Below are 18,003 nucleotides of genomic sequence, written 5' to 3'. Positions count from 1 at the left end.
GAGTTTGCCTCTAATTGGCTAGCAGAACATGATCTAGTTCTTAACCTTTCAAAGTCCTACAACTTGGTGGATATTGTGCGGGTTGGATTATCCATCACTAGCACCTTCACTTGCTGCTAATCTTGTTTGGTTGGTTACCTCTGAGGATGTAGATCAATTGGGAGTTATCTCTTAGGGAAGAGATCTGCCATATTAAATCTGGTTTCTACTTTCTTCAACAAAATAGGTCCATTCATTATTTAAATGATGACACCTTACATGCTTTACTTATCTTGCATTTGGACTATTGTATTAACACTTAATGCTGGTCTACCTCAAGCTTCGGTGCCGAAAGTGGCTCGAAATCTGTGTTCAGCCTTATTTCCGTTTCAGCCAAAAATGCTTGTGCGTGTTCAGCTGGAACCAAAACTGTGTGTGCAGACCCCACTCCCTCCCAGCTCTGCCTCCCCCTACACATACAAAAAAGAGCACCCCCCCCCCCCCCCGGCCCTGTCTTGTCATTTTTCGGTTGGGTATTGAGCTTAGGAACTTCCCTCTAGATCCTGTGCACAGCTGGCTCCAGGTCAAAATGGCTTCTGGATGCTGGGCTTGATGGATCTTTTGCTGTTACTCAGTATGGCACCTTTACCTATTTTGAAAACTATGCTTGCTATTTTATAGCACATGCACTTTTAAAATGAGAAACGTACATAGATGTTTCAAGCCTGGTAGCAGTGGAAGGATTGGACAGCGAGTCTTTGCATGTACCAGCCAATTTTTACCCATTGTTTCGACAGACCCTTTCATTATATGTATGACTAGGGATGAAATAAATTTGCAATGTGTCTCCGATGTCTATTCCTGGTAATGATTGTTGGATAAGGAGACAACTGGAGTATATATATAGTTTTTTACCCTAGTTCAGCCCCTTTATCCCTACTGTACCCCAGATCTGGGGGCAGTCTTCACCCCCCCCTCCCCCCCAAAATAAAAGCAACCTCTTCATGGTTCTAAACACATTTTTATTGGGGCTGCACTTCCGCAAATGATCAACGTTTAATCCTTCCAAGCTCTAAATTTACATATTTAGTATCCACCAGACGTACGTTTTTCTTTTTCTCTCCTCACATCTGGAACTCCCTCCCCCTTTCCCTTCACAGCAACACCTCCTTTAAAAAGTTTAAAACCGAACTTAAAACTTGTTTTTTTCAGGCATTCAGAGTGCCAGATAAGGTGTGCCAATTATCCCTTTTGTTTTCCTTGAGTTCCCTTTGTCTATGATGTTTTAATGCCCCCCCCCCCCCCCCCCCGTCTCTTCCCCAACCTGTTTGTCTCCAGTTTTGTAAGAATGAGTTCTTTTGCTTTCCTATCAAACAGTGGAGTTCCATTAACTTTTTCTTACATGTTGTTTTAATATATACACCGCCCTGTCCTGCAAAGTCAGTTTGGGCGGTATATTTATTTATTTTGATTTTGCTCACACCTTTTTCAGTAGTAGCTCAAGGTGAGTTACATTCAGGTACACTGGATATTTCTCTGTCCCAGGAGGGCTCACAATCTAAGTTTGTACCTGAGGCAATGGAGGGTTAAATGACTTGCCCAAGATCACAAGGAGCAGCAGTGGGATTTGAACCGGCCACCTGTGGATTGCAAGACCGGTGCTCTAACCACTAGGCCATTCCTCAACGTTTAGTAACCATTAATAAACTATAAACCTGTCTTGGCACTCCAGCAGCCCCCTCTCCTCTGTGTGCTCCTCATGGCCCTCGACCTTGATTGCTGCAGTGAAAGCACGCTGCTTCTCACTTGGCGCCAAGCCTCTCTCTGTAACAGGAAGTTCTGTCAGAGGAGGCAGGCACCATCTGTTATCTCCCTCTCCTCCATGGGCACCATCTCCTCCCTTCCCTCCCTCTCCCCTCCCCTGACACCATCTCCTCTCATCTCCCTCTCCTGGCACCATCTTCTCTCACCTCCCTCCCCTCCATGGGCACCATCTCCTTCCTTCCCTCCCTCCATCCATGATCACCATTTTTCCCTTTTCCTCTTCTCCCTTCCCTCCATACATGATTACCATTTTTTCCCTTTTCCTCCTCTCCCTTCTATGGCCACCCACCCCCCCACGGTCTGCATCTTTTTCTCTCTATATTTCTATCCTGGGATTTGATTTGGCAGCTCTTCAAGAGCGTGATGGCTGTTCACGGTGCGGCACAAGGAGGTTAGGGATTGAGCAGCTCCTCGCACGCAGCAGCTCCTTCTCCCTGCCTCACCCATCCGAAGCCTCTGTAAGAAGGAAGTTCCACCCCCTCTGACAGAACTTCCTGTTACAGAGAGAGGCTTGGAGCATCAGAGAGGTAAGGTCCTGGCAGGAAAAAAAGGGGGGGGGAAAGAGACGTCCAAGTGCTCATTTAACTCGGGTTAAAAAATTTTAATGTGTTAAGGGGGTCTTTTACAAAGGCATGGTAGTGTTTTTAGTTCACTCTAATGTTTAGCAAGCGCTAAACACTAGAGACGCCCATAGGAATAAATGGGCATCTCTAGTGTTTAGCACACACTTATTTTTAGTGCATGCTAAAAATGCTAGTGCACCTTAGTTAAAAGAACCCCTAAATGTACAGTTTAATTTTTATTAAGTGTAAGGAAAATGTTTTGGTTTTTTTTTTGTTTCGTTTTGGTGGGGGAGGGTTTCCCAATAAAGGGAGTACGTTGGCTATAAATTAGCACTATGATAAAGTGTGTCCCACAGAATTAAGCAGAATGGGGACTGTGAGTTAATATGTATCCTACAGGCTTAAACATGTTACCAAATCCTGTTATCCATCCAGGTCAGATTCTCACCCCCTCTGCATTTTCTGTGTTACTTGTGATATGTTTGTGCCATAACTTAGTGTTAGAGATCATGGCTCCATAGCAACTTTGACCCTTTTTGCTTAGTTATTTCATTTGGAAATCATTAATTGAACTGGAAAATATTAACAACCTATTTTTTAAATCAGCTATCTATTTGCTCTTCTCCTTCTAGCTTTCGGGAGTCTGTAATGTTCCTCCATGGATTTAGCTAGTAAAAGTGTAAAGGAGCTTCAGCCTTTCACTTCAGCTATATTTCTTATTTTCTGTTAATGTCTTCTATATTAGTTTCATTCATTCCTGGGTTTTTTTTCTTTTTCAAATTGTACTGTAAACCAAGATCTGCCATTTACCAAAAAAAAAAAAAAGTTAATTATTTCTTTAATAAAGGAATGCACAGTTCCTGGTGATTATAATAAAATCAGAGAAATTATAATGATGTAGCCACATAGTTTAGTATCTTTGTGCCAGTGCAGTACAAGATTGTTAAAGTGAATGGTTTATATATTGTAGATTCTAAATGTCTCTCTCGGGCATTTCCCTGTTTGCATCATCTCTGTCCCAGTTTGATTCAGTTTTCTGTGCTAGGCTTGTCACTGTTAAAGACAACCACATCCGCTGTGCCTTGACAGTGGAAACAAAAATATATGGCGGATGGACAAGATAAGCCACTGTTATCTTAGTGCAGTGTGGTTTAGTGACTTGTCATCACAGTTCTGTTTTCATGATCCTGGCAGCATGAGAAGCCTGTTAATTTTGCAGTGTGTCCTGTCAAGTTAGCAAAGTTATTTTATTTCCTTTTTTTTTTTTTGTAGTAATCGGTCACAATTATCTAAGATTTTGAGGTTTGGTGTTTATTCCTCTTAACATTAGTGCACTGGCATTTGCGTACTGCCTGTAGCTTATTGTGTGTTGATGTGTGATAAGCTATAGAAATTTAAGCTTCTAGAAACTATATAGCCACCCTCCAGTCCCAGTTATATTGCTCTTTTGTTTGTACATTTTGTGGAAAACATCTAAAAAGAAAAAAAAGGCAACTGCTACAGAATCACTGCAGCACACAAAGAAAATAGCACCTAATAAAATTAAAATTTTAAAACTGTTTATTCAACAAAACTCCATTACTAGGAATATACCCGATGTGGCACGTTTCACCTAAATAAGTTGCTTCAGGGGTCATGCACATCAAATGATATCATAGGTTAGTCATATCAGCAATATACTTTTTAAACAGCAGCAACTTTAAAGTGCTAAATGGTGCGGCAACATTCAGTACACAGGGATACGTTCCCGCTATCAGTAAAAAACAAATATTACCTCCACATGTTTGTTTGTTTGTTTTTTTGTTACATTTGTACCCCACGCTTTTCCACTCATGGCAGGCTCAATGCAGCTTACATGGGGCAATGGAGGGTTAAGTGACTTGCCCAGAGTCATAAGGAGCTGCCTGTGCCTGAAGTGGGAGTCAAACTCAGTTGCTCAGTTCCCCAGGACCAAAGTCCACCACCCTAACCACTAGGCCACTCCTGAATGTTGCCACACCATTTGGCACTTTGAAGTTTTGTTTGAGAAGTTGTAAAACATTTTACAGTACTTTCTGTACTAGGTATGCAGCATGGAGACCTATCATAGTGGTTAGTGCAATGGGCTGAGAGCCTAGGGAGCTGGGTTCAATTCCCACTGCAGCTCCTTGTGAACCTGGACACTTGTTTTGCCAGACTGCAGACATGTTCAGCAATTTAGTTAGCATTTCCGAACTCTTTGTTGGAGGCACGTCTAGTCAGTAGGGCAGAGCTTCCAAAACTGTGGGTTAGGATCCCCAAATGGGGTCACAAAACCTACATTTGGGGTCATGACCTAGGTGGACTCTCCATAGGTGTATCATTATTCCGCCTCTCTTGGGGGTTCACACAGTTTTATTTGGCTGCTGTCATGGGGGTCACAACCATAAAAAGATTGCAAAGCACTGCAGTAGGGTTTTCGGATTACCCATAATGAATATGCATGAGAGAGATTTGTATACAGTAGAACTACAGTTTATTGAGGCAATCCTGAAAACTCAGCTCACTACGGGGTAGTAACAAACTACTTATAATGAGCTACATTTTTTTTTTGCAGTACTTTTTACTATGAGTTACATTTAAGCTGTACTTTTGTACTTATTAGTAAAGTACACATTTGGAAAGCAGATTTAGAAGAAAAGTATGTTCCATCCCTCTGCTTCTCCCCCCTCTACAGGCTTTCTAAGTGATGTCAGGCGCAGCTTGCAGCTGTTTGGGCCTAAACTTCTGGTCCTAAAAACAACTGAGCTGGGACAAGAAGTTCAGGACCAATCGGATGCAAGCCAGGGTCTGACATCACCTGGAAGCCATAGTCCCCACCCTCTATACCTGCCTAGAACAGCAGTTGATTGGCTGTTATTGTTGTTGTCAGGCTCAGCTGCATCATCAGTCTAAACCGCACCTTCACTGTGTGCAGAGCCTGCTCCCTCTCCCCTCCCATCCACTATGTCCCTGCAGCACAGTCTTGCTCCCACCCTCCCGTTGCATCTCTGCTGGGTTCGCACTAATAAACTACCATGGGAGACGCAAGGGACCCGGCTCTCTACTGCGCTGCTAGTGTTTCCTCTGCCAGGCCCGCCACCTCTGATGTACTTCTAGGACTGGCGCAGGAAGCACTGGCAGTTCAGCAGAGAGCCGGGTCCTATGTTGTTTACCATGGTAGTTTATTAGCATGGGCCTGGAGGGAGGGAGCATGACTGTGCTGCAGGGCCTCAGTGGATGGGAGTGGAGAGAGAAATTAGGATGGGCAGTATGACTTCTCAGGGGCTCAGTTTAATTTTTGTCTACATATTTCTATTTTTGGTTTGTGCTTACTTATTCTGTACTTACCTCTGTTCATGTGTGAAAAAGGCCACGCATCAAGTGTCTGTGTAGGACTAATCTGTATTAATCCAGCGTATTTAGTTTTCCAATAGATGTATTAATGTTCTTCTGCCCACTGCAATGCTCAGGGTGTTTTTTTTTTCCCTAGGAATGACCTTGTGTGACCCCCCTAGAAGTTTGCTTGTAAACATACTAGATTCAGTGGTACAACTTGTTAAAAAAGTAGTTTTAAGAGCTGTACTTTTATTACTTGAGGTTTTTTTTTTAAATAAGACTTTTCTACTTTTACTTCACTACTTTTAAAGCCGGTACTTTTACTTTTTACTTAATACTTTAAAAAAGTAACAATTCAATCTTCATATACCTCCGTGAGAGGCTTGGGAAAAACTACCCTAGAATTCTTGTGTAAGACTAAGACCTGGGTAATGAATTTTCAGTACATTTTGTTTTAATTGTTTGCTGGGTTATTTTCTTTTCTTTAATATACCAGTACTTGAAGTTGGAGTATTAAAACTGATGTTTAATGGGTTTTGTTTAAAGGACAAGAAAAACTATTTAGACATCATTCATACCTACATGGAGGTCCATGGGACAGTACATGGAAAAAGCACTGCCCATGTGCCCAGCTATGTGATAAACCATGGAATTCTTAGTGGACGTGATTTGCAGTTTCTTCTAAGAGAAACAAAGGTAAGCAAGTTTTTAAAAAAAATTGTAATACTTAGACAGCATTAAAAAAAAATTGTTAAACTATTTTAATTGCTTGAATATCATCCTGCTGCTAGCCTCCATTAAAGAGGCTTGAGATAATGGACAATAGCAATACACTAAAGCAGCCAACTTGGAAATTTGCATTTCTAGCATTTTATTTATAGACAAGAAAAAGCAACACTGGGCCTTCAAGAAAGAGGCAATGGCAATCTTTTATTGTGAAAAAGACCCGACACGGGCCGTGTTTCGGTGCACAAGCGCCTGCCTCAGGGGTCAAAGTGTGTCTTCACAATATATGAGCAGGAATGTTCAGACAGTTTTCACACAGACAGGGTCTGTTAGGATTGATCAAACGCTCAGTGGTGGCTGGCAATTTACTCAGACTGTCTGAACATTCCTGCTCATATATTGTGAAGAGACACTTTGACCCCTGAGGCAGGCGCTTGTGCGCCGAAACACGGCCCATGTCGGGTCTTTTTCACGATAAAGGACTGCCATTGCCTCTTTCTTGAAGGCCCAGTGTTGCTTTTTCTTGTCTATATTGTATGCTGTATTACCCTCTCTTTTGTGATTACATAGCATTTTGTTTAGACATGTTCAGATTTATGTAGCATCTAATATACTGTTCTATGGCTCATATACAAACTTGAAACCTAGAATATGGTTCTTTTGGGGGGAGGGGGGGGGTTGTTTTGTATTTTTTGTTTTGTCATTCAAGAAAGCGGACCATATGGATTTTGGGTGAGTTATTATTTAGTTTATTTGATATACTGCCTAAAAAATAAGATTACCTAAGCGGTGTACAATAAGAGCAATTATGTACACTTATGGGAGGAGTATTACAAGGGCAGGATTCAAAAGAAGGCCTGGGTTATAACAAACTAAAACTTAACTGAGCTGTAATTATCATAGTACATAGTAGGATGGTAGAGGAGTGTGAGATGACTATGTAAAATACAATGAACAATTGTTTGCGTACTGCAACCAGAGTACCAGCAAATACAGCAAGAAGCGGGAAAGAGATAGTGATAAAAAAAAGGATTTGGTAGGAGTAAGTATAGACACATCCCAGAAACTTTATTTAGAAAAAGTACAGAACTTAGTTAATGCTCTGAAAGATAAATACTCTCCATTTGATCTAGTGCCTTCTATATTTTATAATACTAGTTCAAAGAAGATTTTGGCTTGGATTAAAGACTTAATAGATACATCCTTAGAACAGGGAATAATGCCTTCTTTGTTGAAGGAAGCTATAGTTACCCTGATTTTGAAGAAGACCGGGATTAAATATTACACTATGTGAAAATTTAAGACCAGTCACCAACTTATCTACATTAGCAAAATTGATAGACAAAGAGGTCTCCAATCAATTAAATGATTTTATAGACACTAATAATTGTTTGGATGTGACTCAAGAGAACTTTCAAAAGGGCAGTGACATTGAAACCTTATTTGAAACAATAGTGAGTGGGATATATGTTTATTTAGACAATAATGTACCTGTACTTTTGCTTTTTTTTTACCAACTAGAGCTTGGACCATTGTTTTATCCATGACTACAGATAATGTAAAAAATAAAAAAGCATAGTGTTGACCACTAGATTGTAAAAACAAACACAACAACATCAAAACTTATAGTACAAAAACTACTAGACTTCACTGAATTGAATTAGGGTATAGATTATAGTTAAGTCTTTATAACCTCATCAACACTTTCACCATAGTAGTGGCAGGCAGCTGTCTTCTCTTTCTCCTTTCTCTGAAACTCAGGTGTTTGCCTCATCTCCTGCTCCCTTACTAGACCCAATTTCCCAACAGCATGCAGCTTTTTTACTCCCAGTCCTGTCTTCTTTGCACCTCCTCCTTTCCTGATGTATATTATGATACTACTCTATGCTTACCATAATTGTTCTAATATAAGCCACCTTATGTTTCAGTCCTCATTTCTTTCCCATGATTGATTTATTTATTGTGAACTGCTTAAATTGTCTTTTATTTGCAGTACTAGTAAAAAAGGCCCGTTTCTGACACAAATGAAACGGGCGCTAGAAAGGTTTTCCTCGGAGTGTGTATGTTTGAGAGAGTGTATGTGAGAGTGACTGTGTGTGACAGAGAGAGTGAATGTGCGAGTGTGTGTGTGAGCGAGAAAGAGAGAGAGTGAGTCTGGGTGCGAGTGTGTCTGTGAGAGAGAGACTGTGTGTGTGAGAATGAGTGTGTGTGCAAGTGCTTTTGTGAGACACAGTGTGAGAGAGAGAGTGTGTGTTTCACACAGATACAGTGTTTCGAGAGAGAGAGTGTGTGTGTGAGACACAGACTCTCTGTGAGACTGAGTGTATGAGACCAAGAGAGTGTGTGAGTGACTGTGTGACACATAGAGAGTGAATGTGATACAGTGTGAGACATAGTGTGAGAGACAGTGTATGAGAGTGAGAAAGACATTGACTGTGTGAGAGAGAGAGTGTGTGTGACAGAGATGCCCCCCCCTCCCTCTCTCTGGTGTCAGGCCCCCCCCCCCCCCCCCCCCCTCTCTCTTTGGTGTCTGAGTGTTACTGTGCAGCACGCTGAGCTCTGGCTGTGCTTCAAGGAACTGACCAATCCTATTTAATAGAATGCACCTCCAACATTCTGAAGCCGAGAAACCTCGTGTGGTTGGTCACTTCTGCTTGTGACGAACCCGGAAGTATGTGATATCAATTCAGAAGATGGATACATAGAGCAAGAATGCCTCAGCCATGCAGTCAGCTTCAGAATGTTGGAGGTGTGTTTTATTATATAGGATATCAAAGGTGAAATATGAAGATTTTGCATTATTGTTACTAGTATATAAGTTTACAAGTGGGTTTCATGCAGCTAGTGTATATACTTGTTTTTTTCCTCATGTTTTTCCATTGTAATGTCTCCTTGCTAAGATTTGGTCTAGATTTTAAACAGGAGGGTCACCATGTAAAGATGCCGAGCAGGACTTGAGAAAAGTAATTTTATTTTCTCCCCCCCTCAGAGATGCACAGCAGTTCACAAGTTTTGTAGCTTAACGTTATTGTTGTGCTCTTTTTATTTGCATTCGTAGTTACCAGTTCCTTCTCAGTGTTATGTTTGTAGAAAATACATGGAGTCCAGGGAGAGACTTTATTCCGGCTTAAAGCACCCTCAGTAAAGGAGCAAGGTGTTGAGCTATGTAGACTTTTTATACTGACAGTGTAAGTAAGATTTACCTTTTTCTTAAACAGAGAGTTAACATGAGCAGTCAAATACGATGTCACCTACGGTTTTTGTTTCTTCACTCAAAAGTTCTTGACATGGTCATTATTACCTGATGTACCTGCCCTTTTAGGACAAAATCCCAGGGAGTGCAGTATCTCTTATTACAGGAGCTAAGAGATGTTTGAGGGCAGTGGAATAATATATTCAAGTTTATTAGTGGAGAAGTGACTCAAATTTGATGATCTAACATTTCACACTAGAACATGAACTTTACCTTCTATAAAAAAAAAAGATGGAGTATAGGAAATTAATTTTTAGTATAGTGTTATACGCTTAATGTACAGTGTTCTATGTACTGAAGAGAAATATTTGAGTGGCAGGTGTGTTGATGGAACAAAATATATGATGTTGACTTTTAAATCACATATTCCTAGCAGCTACAATAGAAGACAATGCTGCCTTGCTTTCTGCTACTTTAGAAGAACTTTTTTTTTCCCTGAAAGGCAATCATAGTGCAGAATTTACTAAAACTAATTGAGTTTTTTTATGAAATAGATTAAATAGACCAAACCAAGTGTCAAGTTACTGAAAGCCTTTAGATTGAAAATTGAATAAAACAATTTTAGTATTTGGGACATTTCCTGTGAAACAAGATAGCAAGTGAAAGCCATGCATGTACATGGATTTTCTAGGGTTTCCTAACTTTGGCTCAGTGGAAAATGACTTCACCTTTATCAGTTCAAGATTATTCTTGGTAGGGCAGGTGGCAAGCCAGACTTTGCCCATCTCCCTCCTAAGTTTGCAACGATCATGAATACCCTCCAGCTGCATAATATCTAGATTGTAAGCTCTTTGAGCAGGGACTGTCTTTTTTTGTATGGTGTACAGCGCTGCGTATGCCTTGTAGCGCTATAGAAATGATAAATAGTAGTAGTATATAAAATTATTTCATTCAATTAGGATTATTTTTAGACCTTTTCTACCCATGTAAAAAATATATTTGTTTTAAAAATGTACTGGTGAGCTGAATTTCTGTTCATCCTGCCTCCAAACGCATAATAACGTCTGCAAAACTTCAGAGACCAGGTGAGCATTTATACCTCAAGGCCTAAAGGGTTGTAGGAGTAAACCAGAAATTCAGTTCTGGCATAGGAGTTATTTTCACTAAGTAGACGCTGATAAAACAAAAGTGATCTGGCTAGAGACTTTGACACCATGACTTATAGATAATTCACTCCCTTTAAAAAGCATGTGCTTGAAAAATGAAACATTGAAGGTGCTTGGCATCTCCTTTGATCCTGTGTTGAATTTTGAACCTCATGTTGCTCAGATTTTCTGGAAACTGAAACAAGTGCGCAGAATACGAAAATACGTCCCTTACCCAGTTCAGTTTAATAGTCCATGCCCTTATAATTAGCAAATTATAAGGGCATGGGACAGGGAAGATAGGGTATCCTGATAGTGAGGCTGCAAAAGAGACCATAGTAGATCAGGTGTCAAAATAAAAAACAGACAAAAGATGGCAAATTAATACTGTCAAGTACTGAGCATGATGGAAATAGGAACAAAACCATAGTTTGAAATGTCTATATGCGAATGCCAGGAGCTTAAGAAATAAGATGAGAGAGTTAGAATATATTGTAGTAAATGAAAAATTAGATATATAGGCATCTCTGAGACCTGGTGAAGGAGGATAACCAGTGGGACACTGTCATACCGGGATACAAATTAAATCGTAGTGATAGTCTGGATCAAATTGGTGGATGGGTAGCATTGTGTATTAACAAGAGCCTTGAATCAAATAGATTGAAAATTCTACAGGAAACAAAACACTTCTTGGAATCACTGTGGATTGAAATTCCATGTGTAAAGGGGAAAGGATAGACATAGGAGTGTACTGCCGTGCGCCTGGCCAGGATGAACAGACAGATGCAAAAATGTTAAAAGGAAATTAGGGAAGCAAACAAACTGGACAACACCATAATAATGGGTGATTTCAATTACCCCGATATTGACTGGGTAAATGTAACATTGGGCACGCTAGGGAGGTAAAATTCCTTGCTGAAATCAAGGATTGCTTTATGGAGTAGCTGGTACAGGAGCCAACGAGAGGAGGAAAAATTCTAGACCTAGTCCTTAGTGGAGCGCATGATCTGGTGCAGGAGGTAATGGTGCTGGGGCCGCTCGATAACAGTGATCATAATATGATTGGATTCGATATTAGCTTTGAAGTATATATAGGAAATCAAATACGTTGGTGTTTAACTTTAAAAAGGAGACTATGATAAAATGAGAAGAACGGTGAATAAAAACTTAGAGGAGCGGCTGCGAGGGTCAAAATTTACATCAGGCATGGATGCTGTTCAAAAACACAATTCTGGAAGCCCAGGCCAAATATATTCCACGTATTAAAAAAGGAGGACAGAAAACCAAACGATAGCCGGAATGGTTAAAAAGTGAGGTGAAGGACGCTATTAGAGCTAAAAGAAAATCCTTCAGAAAATGGAAGAAGGAACCGACTGAAAATAATAAGAAACATCATAAGGAATGTCAAGTAAAATGCAAAGCGCTGATAAGGAAGGCTAAGAGGGACTTCGGAAAAAAGATTGTGTTGGAGGCTAAAACACATAGTAAAAATATTTTTAGGTATATTAAAGCAAGAAGCCAGCAAAAGAATCGGTTGGACCGCTAGGTGGCCGAGGAGTAAAAGGGGCGATCAGGGATGACAAAGCCATAGCGGAGAGATTAAATGAATTATTTGCTCTCGGGAAGCCAATGTAATTTCTCCCTTAGGGTTTTGTACGTTCATATTTGTCCTTCCAAATATAAGTCTGGCTGCGGTATTCTGGACAGTTTGAAGTTTATTAATGATTTGTTCTTTACAGCCGGCATAAAGTGCATTACAGTAGTCTAAGTGACTTAGTACCATTGATTGTACTAGGTTTCGAAAAATGGCCCTTGGGAAAAAGGTTTTATTCTGTTGAGTTTCCACATGGAATGGAACATTTTCTTAGTTGTATTCTTCGCATGGTTTTCAAGTGTGAGATTTCTGTCAATGGTAACTCCAAGAATTTTCAGAGTGTTAGAGATTGGAAGGGAGAGGTTTGGGGTGGTTATGATGGAGAATGTACTTGTATTGTGTTGTGAGGTAAGTATATGCAGTGCAATCTTTATCTTCTTTTGAGATAACCAAAATTACAAGATCATGAAAAGATGTGAAGATAATAAGAAGCCCAAACATTTGTCTTACATTAATCTTATTTTTCAATTTAGTTATTCTTTAGAATACCCTGGCATCCGGTTAATTTATGTTGGACCTCTAATCGGGGTAACTTAGGTATCAATTGATCACTGAGCATGACGTTAGCATTTAAAGGCCACTACTTGTGAAATGTAGCATTTCCCTCATATGCTCCTTGGCTGTATCCTTATCCTAAAAAGATCTGTTCCTCCATGAAATTAAATCTTAAATCAGTGGTCCCCAAACCTGTCCTGGGAGAACCCCATCCAGTCATATATATTCATGAGAGAGATTCACATACACCACCTCCACTGCGTGCAAATATCTCATGAATATTCATTGTGGATATCCTGAAAACCAGGACAGGTTTGGAAGCCACTGCCTTAAAAACTCTGACAGTGACATTTGAGCCCATTCAAAAATCAAGGATCTGCCAACCAACATCAGCACATATTACATCTCTGAGCATTAACAGCACAAAAAAAATCTGCACTGTAGCGTAAAGCTGAGATAAGAATAGAACCAATTTCACATGATGTAATAATATGAGTTTATATCATGGGAATAACAAGGAAATCCTTTTCCCATAAGGGAAAACTTCCAAGCATCAGACAAGCAATTATGCTTATATTCTTCCAGTTTCCATCCCACCACATTTATCTAACAGATGGTAATCAGATTGATCTTGGGGTTGGAGAATCTGAGTCTGGAGCATATATACTCATTAATAGTTGTAGAACGAGAGAGATCCTTTCACAATAAGTCATTTTCCATTAGGAGCCACTACATATTTAGTGAACACAAGGAGAGCAGGATTCACATCACCCTCTCTTACATGTGTAATGTGTCACCACTTTACAGAGGCTGCAGAAAGGGCAAACCCCAGTAAGCCCGCTGCAAAACTTATTGGAGAAATTCAGCACTGGAGTGATCCCAACTTCTTGCCATGCTATAGTAGCCAAGATGTAAGTCAGAGTCATCAGTCCCTGCAAGGATTAGTAAAACACTATGGGACCCTTTTCACAAAGCAGCACTAAAAAGTGGCCAGTACTATCCCCAGTACAGATCTATCCCGCACCCTGAGGTCCCTTGTAGAACAGTGGTAAAATGGCCCATTTTCCATTATTCCTATTAATGACCACCACACTAATTTCCCCATTATCACGTGAGTATTTACGGACATCTATTTCTAGGTGGCAAGGGTTCATACACTAACCACGTGCTAATAGGTTAGCACGTGTTTATGTAGCTGCAGTAACCGATTAGCATGGAACATGCCTACGATCCGCCTCTGTACGCCCCTACTGCTAACAACCCCCCCCCCCCCCCCCCCCAAATTCTATATTTTAGCATGTGGGAGCGCACAGCCACATGCTAGTGCTTACCGCAGCATAATAAAAGTGACCCCTATAGAAAGTGGGGCCAACAAAGCAAGAACAATGAGTTGCCATCTTTCAGCATGCTCACTAGTGCCACACTCAAAATAGAAATTGTTTAAATAAATCCAGCTGGGGAGAAACATCCGTATAAAGAGTAGGAACTAAATCTACAGCTCAGTCCAGTTTCAAATATGGCTATCCATTAAGAACGAAGATCAGAATGGTTCTTTAACGTTTAAATGCATGGTTGTACCAGTTGATTTTTTTTTATCATGCTTTGTGATTTGTTTTTTTTTTTTTTTGGGGGGGGGGGGGGGGTGTTTTGTTTTTTTTAATGGTAAAATGTTCTTTAATCTCACATGCTGAATAGAGGATATCTTCTTCCCGGGAAGTAGATGACACAAGAATGCTGTTTTGTTCTCGTTGCTTTAGAGTTCAGCTGATAATGAGGAGAATTCCTGTACGATCCATTGATATATTTGTATAAGACATTTTTGTTGTTGTTGCTTTTTTAGCTAAGGAAACTGGGGATGGTGGTGGAGGTTGGGGGAGGATTATATGCTATTTGTTTAAGATGATTTAGTGGGTTATTAATTTATGACTGTCTCGTTTAGCTTCAAACAATGTCCAAAACCAGTACAGCCAACATATCATTGACATTTAAAATGAAACTTCTGTAACAGTATTGTCCCCCTACTACAGTAGAAAACTTGGAACGCACATTGCTGCAGCACAATCTCTTGAATAGTAATCAACCCCTTATACAGTGATAAACAGAAGTTCCGTAACACATGCTCCAACTACCATAAGACACCTCTCTAGCAACCACTTCACACTCACCATTCTTGCCCCAATCATATTCCCCATCCCTTCCTAGACCCTAAAGGGTAGCTCAAGAATATATCTATGATCAAGTAACGTGTATCAGCAGTCCATCTTATAGACAAGACATTTGTGTAAATGGACATATTAACATGTTGAGACCATAAATACATGTCGACTCCGGTCAGCGCGTTCTGAACGCTGTTCTCTCTCCTTGCCATCATCTCAAATCTGGCACTTCCTTCATTTTCCGGTACCACAGTTTCCACTGAGGGCCTGTCCTCCGAGGTCCAGACTGTAAGATGATTTTCTTCTTCAGGACCAAGGCAATGCAAATAAACCTGCAAATAATGGGGATATACCCCAATCCAGCACAGTTGACAGGAGCCCAAAATAACACTATAATCCCATACCACGTCATGTTTGGATGGTTGTCTCCAAAGATCGCAAAACCTGAGCCCACGCCGTATAGTTTCGTACAATTCCAAAAAAGGAGGTAGTAGGGTGCCATTTTGTGGTTTAACATTTTAACACAAGTACCATCATCTCACAGCTTCAAACTACTACTACTACTACTACTATTTAGCATTTCTATAGCGCTAGCAAGGTATACGCAGCGCTGGCACAAACATAGAAGAAAGACAGTCCCCTGTGCTCTAGTGATGTACGCCCTGTGCAGAATTTTAAGTTGTATCTCTCGGAGTTCCACCGTTTTTAGAAAAGAAAGGTAGATGTAAACAAAGCCAGGTAGAAGAGGAACTGTAAAATCCTATCCCAGATCTTGCTGCCACGCTCATAAAGTTTAGAAATGCCCTGTCTGAGGTATCCCGAACCATCATGGTCCAAGTCGAAAGGCTATTGAGCAAGGGGGAAACAGAAGCAAATTGGACATCTAATTTTGTAGCCCAGGCATTGCAATAATTTATGAGAGAGATTCATAATAGTGGCGGGCCTGAAAGAAAAGCCCATTGGTGGGTACAAGGCGAGTCCTATCGCCTCTGAAGTTGGTCGAACGAGGAATAAACACTTCACAGTGAGAGAGGCAAGGAAGAAAATATTTGAGGGTGCCATGGCACCTGTGGCTCCCCCCATTCTGACACCTATGTGTCTCTGTAATCAACACACACATATACAGCTGGTTTTTGAATTTGCTAAGTTGATGAATCCTTTAAGGAAGAATATTTGAACATTTACTAGTGAGGTGAAAGAGGTGTTTTAAGAAACCATAAGACTGACAGAAAAAGACCCTCACAGTGGCCAGCATGAAGCACAAGTATCGGGCAGCTTTGGGGAAAATTCATTCAGCTTTGTTTTCTTCTACACTTCCTTTTGGTTTGTGTGTAAAGCTGCTGGTCACACCTCACTCTTCCAGTAGATCAGTATTGGGTAGACTGGCAAGGCCTAGCTATGAAGAGCCTAGTCAGGTTTGTTTTTCATATAGTTTTTTTTTTCCCTTGTTCCTAGTGGGATCAGAAACCAAGTCCTTTGCTGTCATCCCTAGGATTTAAACGGACCCTTTGCCTAAAATCTTGTATTATAGAGTCCCTAGTATCTAGTAATTCTAATACCTGTTGTTAATAGGCAGAACACCTTTTCTTCTGTCTGTCTAAAATGGCATTATTTTAGCATTAGGGGTTTATGAGAGTACACTGTTAGAATGTCATAAAGTTAATTGTAACTGTAAACGAAGGAAAAATTCTGCCTCCCAATGAGTCTTTTATGCACATTGCTTCTAAACTACTTTACCAGCTCATTAGGGATTATCGTAGTATTAGGTCTGCATTATGCGGTTCAGAAAAGGGCAGAAAAACATGTTGATTAATGAACTTCCTTTCAGGATACGTGAATGCATTGATATATGATTTATATGTTAATTTTGCACAGTATGTATGAAATTTCCAACAGCACCTCTCTCTGAAGAGCTTCAGCTACTGTGCTTGACACTTCAGATTGTACGGATGGAACCGGACACTGGGTTACTTTTTAACAGCTGTAACAGCCAGGTTTAAACAGCCTTGTGTGTTCATGTACGTGAGACATCTTAATACAATAATGTTAATGTGCTACAGATTGTTTCTTCTGAAGATACACTGTATCAAACTGTTCTCTGTAACAGTAATGCCGTGGAACTTGGGCTTACTCTTCGCACAGATCCTGTGTAGCCCTGCAGCCAGAAAGTAAAGGCAGATATGTTGTGATATGATATTGATCAGAAACCTGTGGCAAGCAAGACCTGTTTCATGTCGGAGCTTCCTACTCATTTTGGCACACGTCATCTATGAATAAAACAAAGATAGCCCAAGTAGCTCGTATAAATTGGTAAACATTCTTTTTTTCTGCCTGGATTAGAACAATGAGTGTCAAATTTAAGAGTAACATTTTTCTAGCTACTGGAATACTCCAGGTTTCCTTGGGTATTTATTCAACCACACTTAGTGGCAGGGCCTTTACTCCTCAGAAGTGCTGTTTTGTTGCTTTTGTCAGAGCGGCTAGTGGATAGCTGGGAAGTCTCTATGAAATGGAGGTTTGCTGCCACCTTCTGTTCGAATAGAAAAGATTGTGTCCTATATATTAAATGTAGTCTTTGATATTGACATAATTCTGAGCTGAGCAGGGAGAAAGCGTGAAGTGGCATAGTCACACTGTGATATAACGTATTATACATATACTGAGCAGTTCATTTCAACTGTTATCAGGCTACCAAATGACTGTTCCAAACCATAACTGAAAGTGGTGGTGTTTCATTGGGGAAGAAAATGTTTAATCAATAGAGTTTTCCGTGGACTTCCAACTAGTTCTCTACAGAAAAATTACTGTTAGACCTGTTTTCAGCACATTCCAATTTTTAGGAGGGTGGTGCAAATGGATGGAGGAGGAGGAGTGTAACACACAATGTTCTTACTAGCATTACTAACAACCCGGATAAAGTTCCTGTAATATT

The 18,003-nt window shown here is 40.3% G+C and overlaps 1 protein-coding gene across 2 annotated transcripts in view; it reads left to right on the top strand.

Annotated features, from left to right (window-relative positions):
* MGAT5 (alpha-1,6-mannosylglycoprotein 6-beta-N-acetylglucosaminyltransferase) overlaps positions 1–18,003 on the top strand; it is a 268,355-nt gene that overhangs the window by 207,554 nt on the left and 42,798 nt on the right. For both annotated transcript variants that reach the window (XM_030209337.1, XM_030209338.1), the window contains exon 12: positions 6,249–6,398. In XM_030209337.1, the coding sequence (XP_030065197.1) occupies positions 6,249–6,398 (150 nt within the window). The remainder of the gene's footprint in view (positions 1–6,248; positions 6,399–18,003) is intronic.

The sequence above is a fragment of the Microcaecilia unicolor genome, chromosome 7 (genome assembly GCF_901765095.1).
Source record: "Microcaecilia unicolor chromosome 7, aMicUni1.1, whole genome shotgun sequence".
NCBI classification, from domain to species: domain Eukaryota; kingdom Metazoa; phylum Chordata; class Amphibia; order Gymnophiona; family Siphonopidae; genus Microcaecilia; species Microcaecilia unicolor.
Note: the sequence above shows the minus strand (reverse complement) of the source record. Positions and strands in the feature narration are given on the sequence as shown.